The 22,051-nt window shown below is 48.8% G+C and overlaps 8 protein-coding genes across 8 annotated transcripts; 2 read left to right on the top strand and 6 right to left on the bottom strand.

Moving 5' to 3' along the window:
* Positions 1–20: 20 nt before the first annotated feature.
* Positions 21–2,964, bottom strand: N7489_011481 (uncharacterized protein; the record flags this gene model as incomplete). Its single annotated transcript, XM_056717230.1, has 8 exons — positions 21–1,488; positions 1,539–1,809; positions 1,861–2,053; positions 2,106–2,290; positions 2,341–2,674; positions 2,744–2,769; positions 2,830–2,869; positions 2,923–2,964. 8 exons carry the CDS (start codon positions 2,962–2,964, stop codon positions 21–23), a joined length of 2,559 nt encoding a protein of 852 aa, XP_056564852.1.
* A 1,724-nt stretch (positions 2,965–4,688) lies between these two features.
* Positions 4,689–5,201, bottom strand: N7489_011480 (nucleoside deaminase; the record flags this gene model as incomplete). Its single annotated transcript, XM_056717229.1, has 1 exon — positions 4,689–5,201. The coding sequence occupies one exon, from the start codon at positions 5,199–5,201 to the stop codon at positions 4,689–4,691; it is 513 nt and encodes a 170-aa protein (XP_056564851.1).
* Positions 5,202–5,521: 320 nt separating this feature from the next.
* On the bottom strand, positions 5,522–6,496 carry N7489_011479 (uncharacterized protein; the record flags this gene model as incomplete). The annotated part of the gene is made up of 1 exon (XM_056717228.1): positions 5,522–6,496. The coding sequence occupies one exon, from the start codon at positions 6,494–6,496 to the stop codon at positions 5,522–5,524; it is 975 nt and encodes a 324-aa protein (XP_056564850.1).
* Positions 6,497–8,230: 1,734 nt separating this feature from the next.
* N7489_011478 (uncharacterized protein) lies at positions 8,231–8,977 on the bottom strand (the record flags this gene model as incomplete). Its single annotated transcript, XM_056717227.1, has 1 exon — positions 8,231–8,977. One exon carries the CDS (start codon positions 8,975–8,977, stop codon positions 8,231–8,233), a length of 747 nt encoding a protein of 248 aa, XP_056564849.1.
* A 1,017-nt stretch (positions 8,978–9,994) lies between these two features.
* On the bottom strand, positions 9,995–10,796 carry N7489_011477 (uncharacterized protein; the record flags this gene model as incomplete). Its single annotated transcript, XM_056717226.1, has 3 exons — positions 9,995–10,272; positions 10,473–10,627; positions 10,690–10,796. The coding sequence occupies 3 exons, from the start codon at positions 10,794–10,796 to the stop codon at positions 9,995–9,997; spliced, it is 540 nt and encodes a 179-aa protein (XP_056564848.1).
* Positions 10,797–13,034: 2,238 nt separating this feature from the next.
* N7489_011476 (uncharacterized protein) lies at positions 13,035–14,757 on the top strand (the record flags this gene model as incomplete). The annotated part of the gene is made up of 4 exons (XM_056717225.1): positions 13,035–13,262; positions 13,313–13,807; positions 13,860–14,536; positions 14,592–14,757. 4 exons carry the CDS (start codon positions 13,035–13,037, stop codon positions 14,755–14,757), a joined length of 1,566 nt encoding a protein of 521 aa, XP_056564847.1.
* A 3,339-nt stretch (positions 14,758–18,096) lies between these two features.
* On the top strand, positions 18,097–18,285 carry N7489_011475 (uncharacterized protein; the record flags this gene model as incomplete). Its single annotated transcript, XM_056717224.1, has 1 exon — positions 18,097–18,285. One exon carries the CDS (start codon positions 18,097–18,099, stop codon positions 18,283–18,285), a length of 189 nt encoding a protein of 62 aa, XP_056564846.1.
* A 330-nt stretch (positions 18,286–18,615) lies between these two features.
* On the bottom strand, positions 18,616–19,627 carry N7489_011474 (uncharacterized protein; the record flags this gene model as incomplete). The annotated part of the gene is given in 2 exon segments (XM_056717223.1): positions 18,616–19,543; positions 19,554–19,627. 2 exon segments carry the CDS (start codon positions 19,625–19,627, stop codon positions 18,616–18,618), a joined length of 1,002 nt encoding a protein of 333 aa, XP_056564845.1.
* Between the last annotated feature and the right edge of the window lie 2,424 nt (positions 19,628–22,051).

Here is a 22,051-nt window from a genome sequence, read left to right as displayed (position 1 = left end):
CGATTTTGGCCACATTCAGTTTAGACGGTGGTTCCGATGTTGTTGATGGTAGTTCCGTTAGTGACGGTAGTGGCAGGGCCGTCAGGGACGCCGTCAGCGCCATTAGCACCGTTGCCATGCTTAATAGCCTCACCCAATTTCTGGGACTTGCCATTGACGAAAGCTTTATCAACCTCATCGGAGAATCCACGGGCCTGGTAATCGGAGGCCTTGGTGCCATTGCCCGAAGCGGCGGCTCCGGTGGCGCCAGAGACACCCGCGGCGGAAGCAACTCCGGCGGCACCTGCACCGGCGGTGCTGGCGCCGTGGGGCTTGTTGGTGATGGGTCCACCGGAGGGGATGCCGGTGGACTCGGATGCGTTGCCGACGCTGAAGATGGGGCACTCCCAGCGCTCGCCCTTGGCAGCCAGATCGGCATACTCGGTGGCCTTGGTGGAGACAGCGCCGGGGAGCTCGATGTCAGGGAAGATGGAGTCGTGGAGGGTCATCACGGTCTGGACCTTGGTGTCACGCTTGGCAGCGCCCTCGGCCTGCTTGGCCTTGGCTTGGGTGCGGGCTCGGATGGCATCGGCGTAGCGAGAGAAGATCGAGGGCGCGTTCTCGGGGTCTTCGCGGGCGGCCTCCTGGGCACGGGTGGCCTCGGTGTGGATGTCCCTGACGAAGAGGTCGCCCTTCTTGAAGGCCTCGCGGACCTGGCCCTCGACCACCTTCTGCAGGGCAGGCCTGACCACGCGGAACAGCATGGGCTTGAAGGTGTTAAAGAGCAGCTTGTGGCTGGACTTCTTCAGCTTGATATCCATGTTGCTGATGGACACATTCACCTTATCCAGCTTGAAGTAGTTCTCCTTGTCGTTCTTCTGGGCAGTAGAAGCGGCGAGTTTGACACTGAGACCTTCTCCACCGAGGAAGATGTCCATAACACCACGATCGGTGATGGCAGGGAAGCCCTCCTTCTTCTTGATGTAGTAGCTGATATCGCGCAGATCAAGCTGAATGCCAGACATGGAAATCATGATCTTGTTGTCCCGCTTGTTGGTGATCTTCTTGCGGCCCCAGCGGAAGTAGTTGTCGCTGCCGAACTCCACGACGTTGGGCATCAGGTTGTCACCCTCAAGGACAAGGTTCTCGACCACAACATCAACCATGGGATCCGAGACCTCAATACGGGGGACTGGAATGTAGCGGACATTCTCGAAGATACTGGGAATGATGACATCGCGGAGATCCCGAAGGAGATCCGGCTTGAAGGTAGCCTTGCCACTGGCGTCCCGGCCAAGATCCTTGAACAGCTTCTGGCACGACTCAGCAAGGGCCTGGTTTTGCGGGTCCTGCTCGAATTGGTCGGCCAAGAACTTGACCTCGTCGACAATGCGGTCGGAGTGACCGCGGTAACGCTCGCGCAGGAGGTAACGGCCCTTATCGTAAAGCTCGTTCCACTGGCGGCTGCACTCGTCCTCCATGATGAAGCCCTGCTCGCGCAGAGATTTGCTATGCCTGGTCAGCTTTTATTCTTGGGGGAGATTTTCCAATTCACATACCGAATCAAGGTGTCGACGTTCTTGAACCAGTTTCGGAGTTCGGGGTCCTTCTCGGCATCACGGTAAATAGTGTTCAGCGACTCGAAGAAGCTGTCCAGCGAGGTGTGGTTGGCAAAGCGTTCGATAAGAGTGCGCAAGTTCTGCTGAACAGCCTGAACATTGTCGCCCTTCAGGACCTCACGAGCAGAGCTACCGCCCTCCTTGGAGATGTTCTTAGTGTGTCCGGCGTATTGCTCGGCCATGGTCAACAAGGTCTCAACGGCTTGCTGGTCTGCATGTTTTGTTAGTGATCTTCTCCATCGATATAGAGGTTATGACTTACAGTCAGCATGACCCTGGATCTCGATGATCATCTTCTTCAGGCGCCAGACGGTCTGCTCGCGACGTTCCTTGGGAACCTTCTCGGACAAGTACTTCTTGGTCTTGTCGGAGTACGCCCTCTTCTTGTCCTGTGCTGAGACTCCAGTCTCTTCCTCGGCGACTGCAGCGCCAGCGGAAGCAGCGCCTCCCTTCTCCTGAGGTTATTGTCAGCATGTGTAAAATTAAGGGCGTATTAAGGATACATACTTCCTTGTTCTTCTTGAATCTGGACTTCAGGTCATCCTTGGAGACATTGGGCTTCTCGTGCCACACGTTTTCCTCTGCGGCCTGGTCGATCTGCGAAAGCTCCTCTTCCGAAGGGCGGACCTGGTTGGCGGCCTTTTGAGAAGCATCGGCGGCAATGTCTTTGCCAAGAGTCATGGCATCATTCACTGTGCGTTGTTAGGAAATGTCCCCGACCAGTGAACGGAAGTTAACTCACGTAGTTTTCTAAACTCTCCATTGGTGATCATGAGTGTGCCCAGGGTCTTCAGACCATCAACAGCCTTGCTAGCATCTTGCTGACCGGTCTCCTTGTCGACGGGGAGGCCAGGGCGCTTGCCGCCAAGGTTGTCGCCTGAAATCTTCTGGGCTTGCCAGATAAAGTCCTGCAGGAGCTCACCCTCGTTCTTAACCAAGAGCATCTTCTTAGCTGCGTCGACGACATTGCGCAGATCTGCCACAAGGGTCTTTCCGTCGGATGAGAGTGCATTGGGTGGGGATGTGAGGGCCTTTGAGTTCAAGGCGCTGTTCAAAGCGATGTCGCATTGCTTGTTCTGTGGCCGCGAGAGACCTAGTTAGCAGTTGTGTCAAGGCCGGTGGCGCAGAAGAGGATTGAGACGGACCGAAGGAAGCTTGCCATTCTTGAAGGCTATAGCAGGGATAGTTAGCACGGCAATGGTCAATTGGAGGGTTGTGAAGCTTGACTTACCATGGTAGATACCGAAGTATTGGAGCTTCTGGTTGATATCCTAGAAGGGATTCCGTGTCAGTGGTGGTCACAATGGGGTCGCATCAGACGTACCTTCTCCTTCTGCTTAGAATTGGTGGGGACGTTCACAGACATGATGAAGTATGTAGCAAAGACCAATGATGAAGGGATGAGATAGCTAAAGAGGTATTATGTATGGACTAAGGACAAGGGTTAGAGATCCATGGATGTTTGCATTGATGACAAACAAGGGACACTCACGGGGATTAACTATATTTATTGAACCTATGTAGGCACAAAACAAGGGGTATCACTGGAATGAAGGAAAATATGGGAAGGGAAAATTTTAGGTAGGAGGGAATGACGGAATATAAAAGACAGGGGATATAGCGCCATTATGATGATCCAGACAGAGCAACAAGCAATGATCCCTACCACAATGAGGGATCCAAATGCCCCCAGTCTGTTCTCTGTTACCTAAAGAAGAGCTCTTTTGCCCATAGCTGGTGATCGACACTTGACGTCACTCTTTCGTGGAACGTCTCTTTGGCCACGAACACGGACATCTGCTCCCTCCCAGTCTCGTTGCACACTTATTTTTGTCACAGCCTAGAACTTTGGAAACTGTTTTTTTTTAAACTAATATTTGATTTGCTAGCTTACTTGGGCACATATGTACCTATGCTGTGTCATATGTAAGGTCATATCGATCTCCACCCTGAGTGCTTCGTACGCACCCAGCAGGTCCTGGTCCACGTCATCCACTTTACCATCTCCATAAGGTTAGTACATTACCGAGCTAGAGGTACGGAGTACGGAGTACGGAGTACAGCCCTGGAGCTTCCTAACTAAAATCCCATAAGACTCCCCAAGATCTACAAAACTTCCAAGGTTGACGAGATCGAGGTCTTGGCACACGCGCTCCATCATCATCCACGGGTCCATGTGGGTCCGATATCAGACTTTGCTCAACTTGACGTCAACACTTCGGATCTTCAATACGACATAGGGAATAGGGGGAGACGGTAATTGCATTTATGCTACTGGCTCTCTTAGCGATGCGCAAGTTCCTCGATCTTGACGCGCTTAACTTCCAAGGTTGGGAGTGGGTTACGATTCTCGGTCAAGCTTCAGCCACAAAAAAAAAGGGGTGTGGCTTTACGGGGCTGTGCACCCACTCCTTACTATATTGAGAATAGCGTCTCCATTCTGTTTCCACACTGTGGTTATCTTTATCTTGCTGATCGAGTTCGATCGAATCTGGTTCACCGATGTACGGAGTACCTCGTTGCCAGAGTCACGCGGGCGATCACATGAAGTACAGAAGCCAATCATCCCAGATCATCCATGGATATCCCGGACGCCTTCTCTTGAAACCCGATCGTCGGCCACTATTTTCTTGGGACACTCTACTAGTGCTTGTGCACGATACCAGAAAAGGAAAGTTTTGGGTATCTCTTTTTCTCGGTAATTCAATTCGTTCGGTGTCCACAACAATATATGAGCTGGCGCTCGAACCCTTCTCAGATATGATTCTTCGAGGGATTGACTTTACCAGAAGCTTTCAATGCAGTGGAATTATGAAGTATGTGGCGCTTACAGAGCGATTCATCCACATGTTCTTCATCAGCATTACCAGCCGCCAACCCCAACACCAAGCTACAAGACACACATTATTTTCGACAACACCTTTAGAGCCCCATGAAAACTACTACTAACCACCGAGTAACTCCAATGTTCACAAGGGCACAGTCCAAGGCCCACTACTAATCCACCATACATTTATCACACCAATGTTGTTACAAACCACTCCAAACAGCGCATCAGACGTATCCAAGAAGACTACCATCTCATCCCCCTTACCCCCAATACCGCCTACTATCCTCCACAACCCTCCTCTCCCACCCCTCGTCAACCAACGGCCCAATAACCTCCACCACACTCTGCCCCTTCTCAAAAACCCTCCGACAAGGCAAATCCAGCGTCAAATTCTCCGGATTCCCAGCACCAATAACCTCCTGCAACGCCTTCTCCGACGCCATATACACCAACCGCCCAATATGCGCCCAGTAGATGGCGCCCGCGCACATCGCGCACGGCTCCCAGGTCGACACGAGCGTGCAAAGCGCCAGATATGCCCAGTCGTAGTTGTCCGCGGCGTTGCGCGCGAGCTCGCTTTCCGCGTGTCGCACGTGCGAGAGGGAGTTTGAGGAGAGCAGAATTGTTTCGTTATCTGGGGCTAGGAGGATTGCCGCGAAGGGTCGCTTTTTGTGTAGGTCTTGGGCTTGTGCTTGGTGGACGAGGGCTGCGTCGCATGCTGCGGTGAGTTGCGGTTGTGTTAGGGGTGTTAGGGTTGGGTTTGGGGTGGTCATTGTGAGGCTTTGTTTGTATTGTGGGACCGCGTATGGAGTAGGTGGGTCGATAGGTGGGTGAAGATATCTGAGTGGGTTCAGTGGGTTTGGGGGATCGTAGACTGTTATAATATCGTGCTCGGTTTGATATCTTGAGGTTCTCGGCGGTCTCCGACGATGCGAGATGACGGGTGAGTCGGGTACTACTTTCTCCTCATTTAGGTGAGACATTTAACACTCGACTGGTGATGAAACATGTGTATGTCGTGCATTATATAGGTATCTATTTGCTATGTACAAAAACTTTCAAGAAGTCGTTACTTTATTTACATGTGGAATCGTCACGGGTAGTCCGGGTTAGTCGAACTCGGACTCGGGGCAGCGGAGGAATTCCTTCTTAGCGGGTCAGTGGACGAGCCCTTGGAGGACACCCGCGCACGAGCGCGGGGGCCGTACTCTGGGTTCTCTGTATCCGGCTGTGTGCGGGCATGATGTAAAGAAAGATCCACGAAATCCGACAGGTCGGTCGCGGCTGAACTGCCGCCCGTCTCGGTGATGTGCACCAATTTGCCCAGGATCGCATATTCCAGCTTGAGCTTGACGCTGTAGACCATTGCTTTGAGGGTGACATGGATATCGAAGAAGCCCGAGTACTGCACTCCGATAATGGCGGCGTCCATCAGAATCATGGCCACGTTCACGATCAGGAGTTGGACCAGGGTGCCTCGGTAGTGGCCCCTCGGGCGGAGATTCAGTAGTCGCACAGACTCCCAGGAGTAGATGACGGAGAGTATGATTTCTTGTATGGAGAATCCGACCAATTGGACGCGTTCGAAGATATTGAACCCGTGGATGAAGAGGGAGGATTTGTTCGAATGGCTGCCTATCTCGAGGACGAAGCCGGGGGTATGTAGGACGATGGCGTCGACGATGATCATAGCGAGGGTGGCACGGAGGACGGTTCGGCTGTGGCAGACAAGATGCAATCGAGACCAGAGGACTAGAGACTGGCCCGTTACCATCCCGACCCAAGCGACTAGTTCCATCACGAAGGGGAACATGCTGGTGTATATGTCGAAGATAATGAGGAGATAGCCGAGGCCGAAGGGGATGATACTGAAGGAGGCGATGAGGAGACACCAGAAATAGCACCCGCCATATCTTTTGAAGGTGCTGAAGCACAGCACGATCAATTCCAAGGCATTGTACCAGGCAATGCCGATTAGGCAGGCGATTATTGTACGCTCCGCGAATCGGTCACGGACGGAGCGATCAGCGAGGCTGAAATTGCTGCCGGGGATGTCGGCAAGCGACATGAGGACATCGCCGTTGATGGAAGCGGTATTGCGATACAATTATAGAACACCCATCGTAAAACCGAAATAGGGCCAGGATAAGGACATATATGTACAAGCGAAAGAAGCCTCGTGGAGGAAGGGGATATATGAAATAGCCTCGGGGCGATACGAGGCAAAACGGCAGGAGGTGGCGGAGAAAACCAACCGTGGAAATGATAGATAAACCTTCTTTAGTTGATATAGATTGATCTCCATTGGCTTAACTGAACAAGAAAACCGGGGCTTTTTCGGGGCAACCCCGATAGCGCCGACGCGGGCAAAGTTCTAATAGGACGCCTGCGCCTTAATCCTGGGGTTACCTAGGTACGCATCAAAGGTTATTGGATACATTTCTTCGTCACGATCAGCATCGGATACGGGGTAATTATTTAATTATAATTATTTGCGCATTTTAGAGATGAGGAGATGGCTTCTCGTCTTCTAGGAAACTGAAACTCCGAGTTTTTCTTATATCATTACCATTTCCGGTTGATAGGTTGGAGATAAGAGACGGGATCCCTCAGGGATTATATTTGCTACATATTAAGGACTGAACACGGAATACGGTGTAGAGATAAACACTAGAGGTACAAATTCTACCAAGTCTACCCTGCATTGTACATCCCTGCCATTACACTACTCTGTTTTCGGAAGCTGCTTAAAATGCTAGCGCCAACTAGTGCTATAACGGTGACTTTTTCTGCTATTATGACACTTGCTTTTATATAAATTTGTATTACATATGTCTACTCTGTAGTGTGCCCAGGGCTTATTCAATATACAATTTTATATGTGAATTTTAAGAATCGCCGGGCCCTAGCACTAGCACCAAATCTCTCCTCAACCCCTTCTGCCTAACGTGCCTGGAAAAGGCTGAGAATATTGTCACTATTTATCGCTGCGTAACTTTTGAGAGCTATCGAGACAAGCCCACGACACGCCAAGTCAACAAGAGTGTTTCGATGATAAGATCAAGCTCTTCACTACGATCGAACCGTTATCGAGATCGCAGCCACTGGTCCGCGCAGCACGACGGACCCATCCACTACTACTGAGACGATGTTCGCATGGCATACTCGCCTCCTCACAACTGATAACTGGGTGGCCGATTGCATCAGTTGGACCAACTGCTGAGCACGCTGACCTGAAGAAATACCGATATATGGGGTTTCGTGGCGACATAGGTGATTTGGGTCTGACGGATCTATGGCCAACTTGCGAGAGTTTTGGCAGCAAACAGACTGTGCATGAGGGTTTTAGGGACCATTACGATAACCGGTCTAATTTGGGATGCAGCTTCCACCGCGTTAGCCCTCTGCCTTCCTACTCGACTCATACCTACATAGGTATATACATGTAGTACATAAGAATAGTTGGCCGCTGATGCAGCCTTTTAATGTTTGTTTGGGTAGCTCTTCTTCTGGTAGTCTTTTTGGCAGTCTTTTTGACGCAGTCTTGGTATTCCCTTGGAAAAAAGATAGATTCTCTTTCCTTTATCGGTGCTATCTAGAAGGATAAGAAGAACTAACTACCTACCTAGGTAGGTATCACGATCTGCATATGTCACTACTTTCACATCTAATCTTGTCATATGCACGGATGGTAGATATCGGTCAGGATATTCGAGTTGAGCAAAAGTGGTCAAAGGAATCCATTCCCCTAGCGAATCATTCTCGAGCAAAGTAGCGACATCCAAGCAAAGCACGGCCATCTTCATGACTCTTTCTCATCAGTGGAACCCCATCTGAAAATTCGATATCGCCGGGACTTTGGTTTTGAAGGGTTTGAAGGCTTTTGGCACTTTAACGGACAAAAAGACCAATTTGCCAGCTTGATAAAGTAAGCCGAGCCCGTGATCGTGTATTTAACCTTGGCTTCGAAATCTCTTCTGATCTTCTCTTTATCTTCCTCTGGAAACTCGAAGCCTCGAAAGCCGATACAGCACTGACACTCTGTAGTGCAATGGCCTCTGCCTTTCTTCCTTTGCAATAGATTCTTCTCTTCTTCACACCTCTGTGCGCAGCATCCACATTCCCGGCTGCAACATCCACCTCGATCCGAACAGTCTTGTACTAGCTCTTCTCGCATGAACCATTTAGGATCACGCCTTAGGTTATCATAAAGTTCTTTGATGTATGGTGTAAGCATAGATGTCGCTTCGTAAAGTTCGTACTCCTTTCTTGCATATTGTAGTTGGACCTCTTTAAGCTGTTGATGTGTCTTTTCAAGCTCGGTCCTGGTAGACTCGACACTGTTGGTCTTCTCAGGCTGGAGTCGATCAGACTCGACAGCTAAGGTCTTGTCTAAGGCCGTAGCTCTATGATGTAGCATTTCCTCACGCTGCGACAGTTCGAGCAGAGCGTGCTCGGCGAGAAGCACATCGGTGATCCTTTCCCGGTAGACACTTTCTGATCCGCATATGACATATTTGCTATCACGGAATGAGTACTGAAACTGCATGATCGCGAGTGGAAAGCTTAGCAGAAAAAGATAAGAAAGCCTTGGAAAGTACCTTAGGAGGAAACTTGTAAAATATGAGCATCAGAACTAGGAGAAGATTGAAGAAAGCACAGAAAGAAGTATTCCCGAGTCATAGTGTGATCACCCTCCGAAAATGGACTAGTTGCGTAGAAGGTTTTCTGAAGGTTCCTTGGAAAGTTGATGTTGCTGACTTATATACCGTGCATACCTACCTAGGTAGGTATGTATGTGCCTAGGAAATGAGGCAGACTGGTCTTGAAAACTAGTGCACAAAGAAGAGATATGGCACACAAATTGATCTTGTGAACAGTGATCTGCTAGGGCTTCTTTTCAACTTGGTACTTTTTCGTGAGATACCTAGGGTAATATAAGAGATATATATTCATGGATCGTTAGCAACTTGTCTTTTGACAATGTGACAATGAATGAACGCAGTCTATTCGACTAACGGAATCGGCCTATTACACTCTTTACATATTTTGATGGAGTCTATACAACAAGACTACAATGGATAACGTCTCGATATAAGAGTTGGGCAGTACAACATAATAGAGGAAGAGGAATCCAATTAATAATGTCCTCAATAATAATAGCCTTGGAAAAAAACCAGAACAAAGAGCACAGCCGCCAACACCAGCACCAGGGTATAAATAATATTAAAAAAAAAAAAAAAAAAACCAAAAAACCAAAAACCAAAACTCCAAATCCAAAACTCCAAATCCAAAACTCCAAAACAAAACTCCAAAAACAAAATACCAAAGACGAACAACAGGCCAAAATTCAGATCAGGACGGGCCAAAACGTCCAGCAAGGTCCAACAAGGGCCGAAAAGGGCAAAAATAAGCCGGCACGAGCCGGCACAAGCCAACATGGCAAGCGCCATGTATATAATAAAAAAAACAGCAGGGGGGACGGCCTGCGTGAGAAAAAGGATGAGCGAATCCACCATCCCGGCCGGTTCCGGGGTAGGTGGTAGAGACAACACAATCGAAGATCTTAGTTTTTGCCCTTGAGGGCACCGACGACTTCGGCCAATGCGTTGGCCTTCTTGGTCTTCTTGACCGGGAGACGGTATCCGCGCGGGACAGGGACCCACCGGACGACAAAATCGCCGTAGTCGACGTCTTCAAGCTCGGTTTCCGCTTCCGCCGTGCTGGCGGAAGCACTAGTCTCCTCCACAATGATGGGGAGGACGGGGCGGTTTCTGTTGTTGCCGTTGCTAGTGGGCAGGACCATGCCCTCATTGGAGGTTGGGGGAGAACGCCCAACAAAGCCTAGGGACGAACACTCGGTTAGTTAAACGTCTTTTTTGATGTCTTTTTTCATGTCTTTTTTGATATCTTTTTTGATGCCTCTTTCCATATTCTAACCATCACAGCAAAAATAACACAAAACTGGCTTGGAAAGAGGAGTGTATTTTTCCTATTCGGTCCCATGCCTATACTTCCAAAAAGTGCTTCTGGGGTGTGCTCACCGACAAGTCCGTCCAGGGACCATCCCCTCCACCGGACCTTCTTCTCCATTTTTCTTGCGGCCTTGTTGGCCTTTTCGACTTCGGCAACTTGCCGGAAGAAATGTTCTATCAGTTTCCTTTGTGGATCATTGCGTCTGGCCTCACGGGCCAAAAGGCTGGACATACATTTCATTAGCATGACGGACCAATACGATAAAACAAAGTAGGCTGCACATACCGAATGGCCAAGAAGATCAGGACCACGACAAAAAACAGGATAATGAGGCCAAGGGCCACGGGAGTCACCCAGGCAGGAGTTTCGTTCTGTGTGCTATTGGTTGCCATTTTTGAATTCACGACTTATAGACTTACAGACCTACATTAGGCGCGCGTGCGGGGACGGGGCTCTACTTATATACCTACGGGCAGGCACCTAGATCACGGTTATGTAACTTTGATTAAGTTTGATGTGATTCTAAGCTGAAATCGTTGATCCTCTCAATTGTAGGTCGTTTTCCTCAAACCTTGAGGCTCTCTCATTACAAATATATGCTATATTTACAATGTTTCAGTTCTAATCGAGACAAAACCTATTATATGTTGAAGGATCAGTGAGAGTAGATTGAAGCTGTTCTGATCAAATAGTCAAGTTGATACTACAATGGGATAAATGAACCATGGTAGCCTAGGAATTAAGCGAATTGTAGAATCCTGGCCAATCAGAATTTGAATATTGTCGTGTTTGATCCTCGCTGTACGACTATGACTGGTGAGGAGATATTTGACAGGCGACCTTATTTCAACCTTATCTCTATAGTAGTGAGGTCTGTCTAGCTTCAATCTAGAAAATGCACGGATGATCAAGGAGTATTCTTTTGTATACTTTTGATTACTTTTTTATTTTATTTTAGAGTTTTTGCATGTCGTTCCTTCCATTTCGGTGCCGGTTTCCTCGTCTGCACTTCGCTGTCTTGGACACTGAGAAAGGCTCGGAACCCGAAATACTGCGAGCACGATACAGTGTTATCCACAAACTGCATCTATGCCACCCGCGATCTAGTCCGACCCACGACGCACATTCGGAAGATGTTGCAGCCGGATGTAGTTCTTGCCCGGCAGAGCTCACACGGATGTCTTCCAGTTTGATATTGTCTTTGGCCTAGTAAGGGGTTTGTTGCTAATGATGACAGGAACCATCGTCGGAGTCGATAGTTCATGGCGATGGGCATGAACTCCCTATGCTGGGATATGTCCTTCTGCTCTGGTTGGAGATCATTTCGAGAGAGGAGATGTGGCCGCTGTGGTGAATCATGAGCGCTAGTAAAAGTGGACCAGGTTAGCTTTCATCCTTGGACATATAGTTAAGGCTTACCTTGGATATTGTAGATCCACCCAGACCATCAATTCGCTTAAGACCACCGTCTTTCTTTTCACGGTCTTTTGCAATAACATGTGGATGATCTGCTTCCGTAGATGGCCTGTCACTCCAACCCAATTAGGACCACCTGGGCAGGTAAAGGCTGAGTCATGTAGAGAGCCCTGCGGACACAACTCACCGACGAGATGGCAAAGTGATCCCGTGACAGCAAGCGCAGCGTACGTTCGAAGAATTCCAGAAACGAGAGATCAACAGCCGGCCATGTATTGTGGAGGATGCGACACACCAATTCATCATCTATTGCGGGTATCAGGAGCATGATGATGTTCGGAATATCTGTAATAGGGATACAGGTCTCTTCGCGCAGATGTGTAGTAGTCACTTAGAATAGATGAATCAACTTGACATGTTCTCAGTCCTCGCACAATGTTCTAAGCGCAAACTGCGAAGGGGCAGAGCAGCCATAACCCAAATACTCTAGCTCGCAGGGTTGGTGTTGGTGTCTGATTTCTGCCTTATTATGTTTGAATTGAGACTAGCAGAAATGAATTACTCCCGGGCTACGGCAGTGTATAGCCGTCAGTGTGCTATACCATATTTCGCCAGCAGGCATTTCACAAAATTAGTATATGTGTAACTATTTTATTAACTGAAGGATTTAGAAAATCTATCAATCAAGATATTTTTTGTATCCTTAAAACTCCAAGTATAATTTCTACAATTTCTACAATTTCTGGGTTAGGCAGGTTTGCCACCTTCCAAGCTTCTGCGATATGCTTAGCCGGCTTGGCCAAAGTAAGGAGGACGCATTAGCAGTTCGGCACTTGGTGTATCCTCGACAGACCTCGGTCTATTGTATACATAATTGTATTTTGTTAGCAACTGGTATCGGATCCGATACGCTATAGTAAAATGTCTCAACCCCCCGTAATACGGAGACCCCCCGAATACCACCCGATTCCTGTATTTTCTGGCAAATACGCCCCTATATAACTACCGACAAAGTCCACCAGACAACAGACGAGGCCCACTGAAAACCCATTGTCGACTTCACCAGTCCCCTCCTATCCCCAGCTCCCCCAACAACGGCCCCATACCCCGGAAATACGGATTACGAATCCCCCAGGCTGCGGGGTCAAAATGGATCCCCTTTATCTGACATTCTCCGCTGTCTCCAGTGATTTCAACGTGCCCTGTTATACTGTATGATATTCTGCACTATGGCTTCACCCGATCATGCCATCCCTGGGGCTTCTCACCCAAAATTCGGCTCGGACTACGCTGAGAAAGAGATCGGTGACATCTTTCCTGAACCGGCTGCACTTCTTTCAGAGTCGCACAAATCATACTTGCTTGAACGGCATGGCACCCTGGACCTTGACCCGATTCCTAGTATGGATCCAGCGGATCCATACAACTGGCCCTCGTGGAAGGTCAGTGGGAATGGCACAGTCTTCTGAATTCCAAGCTAATAGCACGGCAGAAATCAACCAACTTGGGCCTCGTTGCGTTTCATGCTTGCATGGGTACATTCACCGCGGCGGCTATTATCTGTGCCTATGAAGATATCGCGGAAGATCTAGGAGTCTCTATCCAACGAGTCAGCTACTTGACCTCTCTACAGATCGCAATTCTGGGAGGTGCCCCATTATTCTGGAAACCGCTCTCTCACCGTTTTGGAAGACGTCCAATTTTCCTCCTGTCGCTGGTACTAAGCTGTGCTTGTAATATTGGCTGTGCTAAGAGCACAAACTACGCTTCCATGGCGGCATGTCGAGCTCTGGTTTCATTATTTATCTCGCCGGCTATGGCAATCGGTAGTGTTGTTGTCACTGAGACATTCTTCAAACATGAGAGAGCGCGTTACATGGGTGTCTGGACTCTCATGGTGACCTTGGGTGTGCCAGTTGGTCCGTTCATTTTTGGATTTGTGACTCAACGTGTTGGATACCGCTGGATCTACTGGATCTTGGCCACTGTGAGTATCCAGCCAAGAAGGCTAAAAGCCACATAACTGATACTATATCCAGACCAATGCTGTCGAGTTCATCCTCTACATTTTCTTCGGACCCGAGACCCGTTATATCGGTGCCGACGTGCAGTCCCGGTCATCTGCGTTCAAGACACAGTACTTATCCCTCCGACGGATCGATCCAACCCCGTTCAAGGTGACCGAGTTCTGGCACCCCCTTACACTATTTACAAACATCCCCGTTATGCTTGCAGCGATTGCCTACTCCATGGTCTTCCTCTTCGCCTCAGTCCTGAATTCGGTTGAGGTTCCCCAGCTGCTGCAAAGCAAGTTCGAGCTCAACGCCCAGCAACTCGGGTTGCTGTTTCTCGGCTTGATCATTGGCTCTCTATTGGGTGAACAGTTAGGCGGGTTCATGTCAGATATGTGGATGAATACTCGCGCGCGGAGGATTGGCCGCAAGCCTGCACCAGAGTTCCGACTCTGGCTAAGCTATATTGGTTTTCTATTAACTATCGCTGGTATGGTTGTTTTCTTGGTATGCACTGAGCAAGCTACCGCAGGGAAATTGGATGTTAGGCCAGTGGTTGGGACTGGCGTTGCTGCTTTCGGCAATCAGGTTGTGACCACGGTGCTCACTACCTATGCGGTGGATTTGTATCCCCAGGATGCGGGCAGTGTTGGGGTGTTTATCAACTTCGTACGCTCGACATGGGGATTCATTGGTCCTTTCTGGTAAGTTAACCTGGTTGTCAATTCTTGAAAGCTATAATGCTGATGGTTATTCTAGGTTCACGTCTATGTTCGAGAGTGTCGGGATTGCTAATAGCTCTGGCGTCGTCACTGCTTTGATTGTAGGTGCTAGCTTCATTCCGACTATGCTTTTGCATTGGAAGGGCAATAGATGGCACGGCAAGAACACCGATTCATTGGGTCTAGTGGGAATTGAAAAGTGAAGAACAGCGGAGATGCGGATACCTAATTAAATATAACAGGATTGGTCCGCCCAGTAATGTGAAGCTGGTTTCGAAAAGAAGCACAATCGACAGAAGATTGACTTTGACGCATGGCTACTTTCTATTGTCTTCAAAGGCCGTCCTATATAACCCTCGTATAAAGGATAGTCCCAATTGGTTTGTTGGGCAAAGTAGAAGGAAACATGATTCCGGGAACGAGATACCAACCAATAGATAGAGAGTTCTTAGCCGTTGAGTTATGTGGGAAAAGCTTGAAGCTTGCCGAGACAACCGGAATACGGGGACATGCAGGTGCCAGTGGGTATTGCCGGGAGAAAACGCGGACCCCGCGGGGAAGTGAGCTTGGTCACATGTTATTGCACTTCCAAGATTACACCTTTTTCACAACATACATGTATAATCTACCTAGGTATGTTTGACGATAGCAGTAGTATGGGAGGAACTAACCATGTAAAAAGATGTTTCCGAAAATACTACCCGAAAAGACCGCTAAAAAGATATCTTCGGGCCGCATAGGCCAACTGGTATTCTTGTTCTTTGTACTTCGAATCCTTAATGATCTAAATAATTAATGCTTGGGTCCTCTATATTATAGGTCTTTATTTGATCCATATGACGACCTATTTGTGTGGCTCTAGTTTATTGTAAGTAAATCGTCGAATTTTGATAGGGTGGCCGCCTTCGGGTAAATTGCTAGCAGAAAGTGGACCGCTTCTATATAGTCCAATATAATTGGTTACCAAAGTCAATAGCCTTGGCTAGTTAAGTGGTGTTTGCAGAATTATATTATTGACCGCCCGCTGGCTATATACAATGAGGGCCACGTATTGATATCATAATTAAAAAAAGTCCCAACCACCCATCCCGTTTGTAATGTATAAAAAAAGTCCCTCCCACTCATCCCATTTCGTAATTATACTTCAATTAACCATTGCCGTTCCCAGTGCCATTGCTATTGGCCGCCTGGCCGTCCGCATTGCTATTGGCATCACCGGCCCTATTGTTACCTGACGTGCGGGCCCGGCTATACCAAAGAATCAATGGTTAGTATGTCGTTAGCATAGATCCTGCGAAGTGACATACCGTTTAACGCAGAACTGGGCCCACCAAAAAAGGAACAACGCCACCTGCCTTATCAGCAGGTAGAACATGGCGACGCCGCCCACTTGAAGGGCAAGCAACGGGCCCTTCTCAGTGGCCACATGGAGGAGCTCCTTGCTTCGGGGTTGGATTGGCACTGGGACCAAAAGAACGTGTCAGAAAGAGCCCAACTTGAACAGACGCTTGAAGAGAGTTCAAACTTACAGGCAGAGGAAACGGACACCAAAAACTGTTGACGTACATGCAGTATGTGTTCGTGATCTGGCAAAGCCAGAAGGGGAAAGGGAGAAAAGAAGGAAGAGATGGATTCTCTGGCAGATGGAAGCTAGCTAATATAGCTAGCAAACAGTGAGGCCTGACACCTGAGACACCAGGCATCAGCCTGGATGATATAACAATCCTACCTGCCTTATAAGCAGGTATAACATGGCAATGCCGCCCACTTGTAGGGCAAGCAATGGGCCCTTCTCACTAGCGACGTTGAGGAGCTCCAGGAGGACGGAGTCATCCTTGCTCCGGGGGTGGATTGGCACTGGGACCAAAAGAACGTGTCAGAAAGAGCCCAACTTAATAGACGCTTAAAGAGAGTTCAGAAACGGACACCAAAAACTGTTGACATACATGAAGTATGTGTTTGTCTCTCTGTGCGCAGACTGAGCTCTTTGGCTCTTTAAGTCTTTATTTGATGCTTTGTCTCTTCATCACCTCACTTCATCTTCTCCATCCTTCACCTACTTCGTAACCTCAACAAAAACTGTAAAAAAACAATTAACCGAGTCATTTTGAGGATATGTAGTTATGCTTGAAAAACGATCGGGATCTCGATATTCATGCATGAGGAGATCCGTAGCTTCTTAGCGTCAAGATCCAGCCGGAACCCTTCGTGACCCATGAGATCCATGCCGATCAGGAGCTTGGCCTTGAGATTGTCGACCAAATGGGCCTCGACACGGATGCAGGCCACATTCTCCGAGCCACGGAAAAAGACATCGAAGGACACAAACGCGGAGGAAAGGTGCCGGGATCCGATGCCTGCTACCGGAACAGGGGTACACTTCTGCAAAGGCAGATCCAATGACTTGGCTAAGTCAGCGTCGATGATCGTCATAACCCATCCCGTGCTTAAGCCTAAGCCTAAGCCACTTCCGCGCGCATTGATTTCCTGCATAACAGTATGGTGGATACTGCTAGAGAGCCATGATCTGACTTGGAGAGACTGTGTATGCCATTTCTTGCCGTTTGGGTCTCGGATTCTTGGCCAAGGTATGCTTTTGTTGATCAGGTGATGAAGATTGTAACCTTGAAGAACCTTTTCAACCTGGTCAATCCAGTTGCCGAGATCGGCTCGCTCTTTGAGAGGGGGAGTGAGCTTGTAGAGGTTGAAGCTTCCTAACTCAGGTAGGTCAACCGATTGATTGGCGACGACAGTGGTTCGCAACGCTTTCCAATCATTGCTGTCATCGTCAAGGTGCGCTGCATCAGCAGAGGAAGAGGAGGGGTCAGCCATTGTAGCTGACACAAAGTGATAAAGATCAAGATAAAATGATGTGAACACAGTTCAAAGATACTGTATACCACGATGGAGATAATTCTCTAGGAAAAGAGACTCCGTTTTTGGTGCTCAAAGGCAAATTCACACAGCGGTGACGGGTTCACACAGTCAGTGAATTGTAATCCGGGTACACTCAGCGGTGTCTCGGGATCTCGCTCAGCGGCGATTGTAATCCGAGTACGCACAGCGGCGTCGGGGATCGATTTGGTGGTTCGGTTCCGCACAGCGGCGACTTCCGATCCCTTCTTCGCTCAGCGGCGATGAAGAAAAGGTGAGATATAGCTTCTCCGAGAAGTGAGACATAGCTATTCTCCAATGAAAGCTTAGTTCTTGATGAAACTAGCAAAGGGGATAGAGGAAAAAGGGCCTCATAACCTGTTGAGGCTACGAAGGAGGTTAAAGAAAGATGGAGAGGAAGTAAGAGAGGTGATGATGAATCTATGGAAGGAGCTGCCCAGGTGGTATATAAACCAGCTGTATGACTAAGATACAAAGGGCCAACCTTGGAAACTTTGGAAGAGCTCAGTCTGAACACAGAGAGACAAACACATACCCTATATGCAGTGCATGTCAACAATCTCGATATCCCACTTCCAGTGTCGGGGGATCCTCAGGCCTCCGCGTATGAGTCCGAGGGAGGTGAAACAACCTATGTGCATTTGTTAATGAATCAGAGGAGCGTTCCTCTCGGGCGCAGTATTACAGAGTGCGGGGAGAGGGATGACGGATGGTGTGAGCTGCAGACGTTCATCAAGGTTCAGAAGGAGAACATTGCAAAGGCGAAGTATGATGAGAGTTGTTTCGGCGACTATTCGATCCCGGCGTACGGGGACATCACGACGGGTGCAATCTGAAGCTATGTCCGTTACCACATCTCGTGACTGGGAGTCGTACAGTCACTGTCTTCGTTACAGTGTAGAAGCTATGGACAGATGCTGCTCGCACTTTCAACTCATTAAGTTGTTCCAACTTTAAATTGCTTAGGTTAAATTCAGCCGCATGCAAAAATTTGAATCAGTCATTATAAGAATATTTAACCGCTCTGTATCGAATAATCAAGAAATTTGTACATGAATGTAATAAATTGTTGTGTTTATGTACCGAGCGGGAAGCAAGGTCAGATTTGATGATGGACCCACGCAAGCAATCCTATTCAACCAGTCATACAACTACCTGTAACTATTTTACAGGTTCTGGGCGACGGTGGTGAGGATGGCACCGACGGGGGTGGCAACGGTGGGGAGACCGAGGCCAGTGACAAGGCCAACGACGGAGGGAGACAGCTTGATGAGGAGGTGCTTGCCGTCATTGGCGACGATGTGGAGGAGGTCCTCAACGGGGCCGGAGACGTGCTTGACAAGCTCACCGAGGGAAGAGGCCTCATGGACAATGGAGCCAACGGGGCCGGCGATGGTAGTGAGACCGAGACCGGCAACGAGGGAGGTAACGGAGGGAGAGAGCTCGACGAGAAGGTTCTTGGTGTTCACGCCGGTGACTTCGAGGGTGTTCCCGACCTTAGGAGCGACGTCATGGACGAGCTCGCCACGCTTGAGGTTCTTGCCGAGAGTAGCAACAACGGTACCGACGGGGACACCAACGTTGGGGAGACCAAGGCCGGAAACGAGGCCAGTAACCTCAGGGGAGAGGCTGATGAGGAGAGCACCGACGTCAGCGCCGACAACAGTGACGAGACCGTCAACGACGGGGCCAAGGCCGGTGACGAGACCACCAAGGCCGGAGGCGGAGGCGACAATAGAACCGAGGGGAACGCCGAGGCCAGGGAGACCAAGGCCGGAGACGAGGGCGGTAACCTCAGGGGAGAGCTGAATGAGCAGGGTAGTGGCGTCAGGGCCAGCAACGGTCAGGATGTTGTCGAGCTGGGGTCCGAGGTTCTGGACGAGGTGACCGTCCTGGACAGCGGGGGTGCCGCTGGCAGAGGGGGAGGCGGGGGCGGGAAGGTTCAAGACCTTGGTCACGTCGCTGAGCTTAGAGACAACGGGGAGCTCGTTAAGCTTGAGCTCCTTGGTAAGGTCGCCAATCTTGAGATCCTTGGTGAGGCCTCCAACATTGAGATCCTTGGTGATGTCGCCAGCCTTAAGGCCGCTGAGGAGGCTATCAACACCGGTAGCGGGGGGTGGGAGCAGCGAAAGCAGAGCCGGCCAGAGCGGCGACGGCAGCGATGAAAGAGGCCTTCATTGTGAAATTAATGGGTATATAGAAACTTAAAAGAGTGACTGCAGTTTTGCTCAAAGAATGACTGTGGTAAGAAGCTTGGGAGAAGAAGAAAACCTTGATGAGAATGGAGAGAAAGACTGTATTTATACACTGCGGACCGAAGGGACGACCTTCTTGCCTGCCCCTGTCCCGTGTTCAGGATTTTTCCAGCTTGTCAAAAGGGCAGTATCCTCGACTGGCGGGTCAGGCCGCCCCATAGTTGGCGTGATTTCAATATGATCAATATAATGGAGTCTAAGAGAGATATTAAGTGGGACTAGCATCCCAATTATGCCGAGATGGACCGAATCGGCTAGGATGGGGTCAGCATAGGGTCCTGCCTAGATGGGGACTATTACCAGGATGGGAAGCCAGAAACATCGAATATACGGGACATATTATTGTCGAAGCCTCGTAGCTGAGGCTTATCCGTACCTACATAGGTAACAGTATAGTTCCCTGAATTCAGCCCTAGAAATAGGATTTTCACATATCGAATCCTTAAATCCTATTAAAGTCTCATTACTCCGTACATCGATTCAAATCGTAGAATTCTTGAAATCGGAATGTCAATCCGGGAGAGTACCGGATAAGCCAAATTAAGATCTGCATGCTCGTGTTTACTTGGGTAGACTACGGAGTAGGTAGGGCTCATGGATCCAGGCTTCCCAAGGTTATGCATCCTTCCAGGGTTGAATTGGGCTAGCGTGAGCTTATACTCCAGGGCTTATGGTTCCCCCGAGGAGCTCCGGGATAAGATTTGTTTTCGGAGTCCAGGAAATGAGATCTACTACTCCTACTGCTGGATAAACAATATTCAATTTGGAATATATACAATACATCTACAGAGTACGGAGTACGGACAGTCAACCTTAGAAACAAAATGATATTCTCAGTCCACTTTAAATAGGGGATATATGTCATAGCACCATTATTATTTGCCCTGTTTTCTTTTTCTCTCTGATGTCATTTTAATGGAAATTAGAGTGGGGAACCTCCAGAGACAAAGAATGATCTGCAGAGGGAATTAGACTGAAAGAGCTACCCCGTAGTAGTAAGTTGGCTCTAAATCCAATAGCGCGGGACTATATTGCCAATCAGCCGGCATAACTACCGACTCTCCATTTAACCAACGTCCCTTATTGGCCGACAGTGTCAACGCCATATAAACTTCGACCCCCTTTCCGTTGTAAACGCCCCAAGTCCCCAGGCCACGTTCTCGATAAAATGATGAAGATGAATTTTCATTGGCTTATCGGAATTGAAAACAAACGCGATGGTGAAATTTAACTTGGCTGGATATTTCCAGCCTTGGAAGGTTACCTTCGAAGTCCAACATCAGTCAGCCACCACCAGGACGTGGGACCCAAGATCGTGTTGCCAAAAGCTTGGGTGCCACCTACATGACCCGAAAGGGTATTTTACTTTTTTCTTCGTTTTGTTTATTTCCCTACTGGGGTTTGCGGGAAGCCGCCTGTTGTTGGGACAATGACTCGACCTACTTCAGCATATAAGTTTGATCGCTGGAGATATCCAGAACATGTGAGAGCACTGATCGCGGAAATAATCCGGAGGATTTTGACAGCAGGCACTTGCATGATGCACCGAAGGTTCTATTCGTATATCCGGTGGGCCCTGTCGATCACCGGATGGACTTCACAATATCCTGTTCAATATCCTGTTAATATTATCTCGGACTAGACCGGCAATCCCTTATAGCCAAGAGGACTATCACTATCTTAAATTTCCTCATCATAGGGCGATGTCATGTCGTGATTCATTGGTTTTTAGACCTATTGCTGTCTTAATATCGGATACCTCCAAACTATAGGGGTTCCAAGGTTACCTGCCAAATTGTGAGAAAATGATGCAATAGCTCAAATATCATCCTTCTATTTATCCCAAGGTTCGATTGTCCGGAGACAGCATGCTAGTTTCCTCAAATTCAAAGCGATATTAAAAACCATGTTTCATATACATCCATGGATAGCTGATACTGCAAATGGTTTCGTAATGGAAAGTTCGATAGCTGGTTTGTAAACATTTGGGTGTCGATCTGCCCCGAACTTCACCGACCCGGTCTCGATCTGGTTTTATGGCCATCCACTACGGAGTATGTGCGGAGTATATCTATCCACCCTCAACAGAGGACATTCTGGGCCTATCCACTCTGTCTACAAGGAGTAGTTCATCGGAGCGGGACTGGTAGGCCTGCACCAAGCTCACATCCACAAGCAAATAAATGGTTGGGTCCAGCAGCTCCAGGTTAAATCCACAATAGAGCCCTGGAGCTCATTCGTAGCTGAAATGGCCAGCCGCTTTCCTTGGTTTGCTTGCAGAAGATGGTAACCAAGGTCCTCCGTACTCCACACAAGACATGAATCAGTCTTTATGTTGTGTCTTCCG

Source organism: Penicillium chrysogenum (assembly GCF_028827035.1).
Source record: "Penicillium chrysogenum strain IBT 35668 chromosome Unknown utg000005l_segment0_segment0, whole genome shotgun sequence".
Taxonomy (NCBI): domain Eukaryota; kingdom Fungi; phylum Ascomycota; class Eurotiomycetes; order Eurotiales; family Aspergillaceae; genus Penicillium; species Penicillium chrysogenum.
This window is presented reverse-complemented; position numbering and strand designations above follow the sequence as displayed.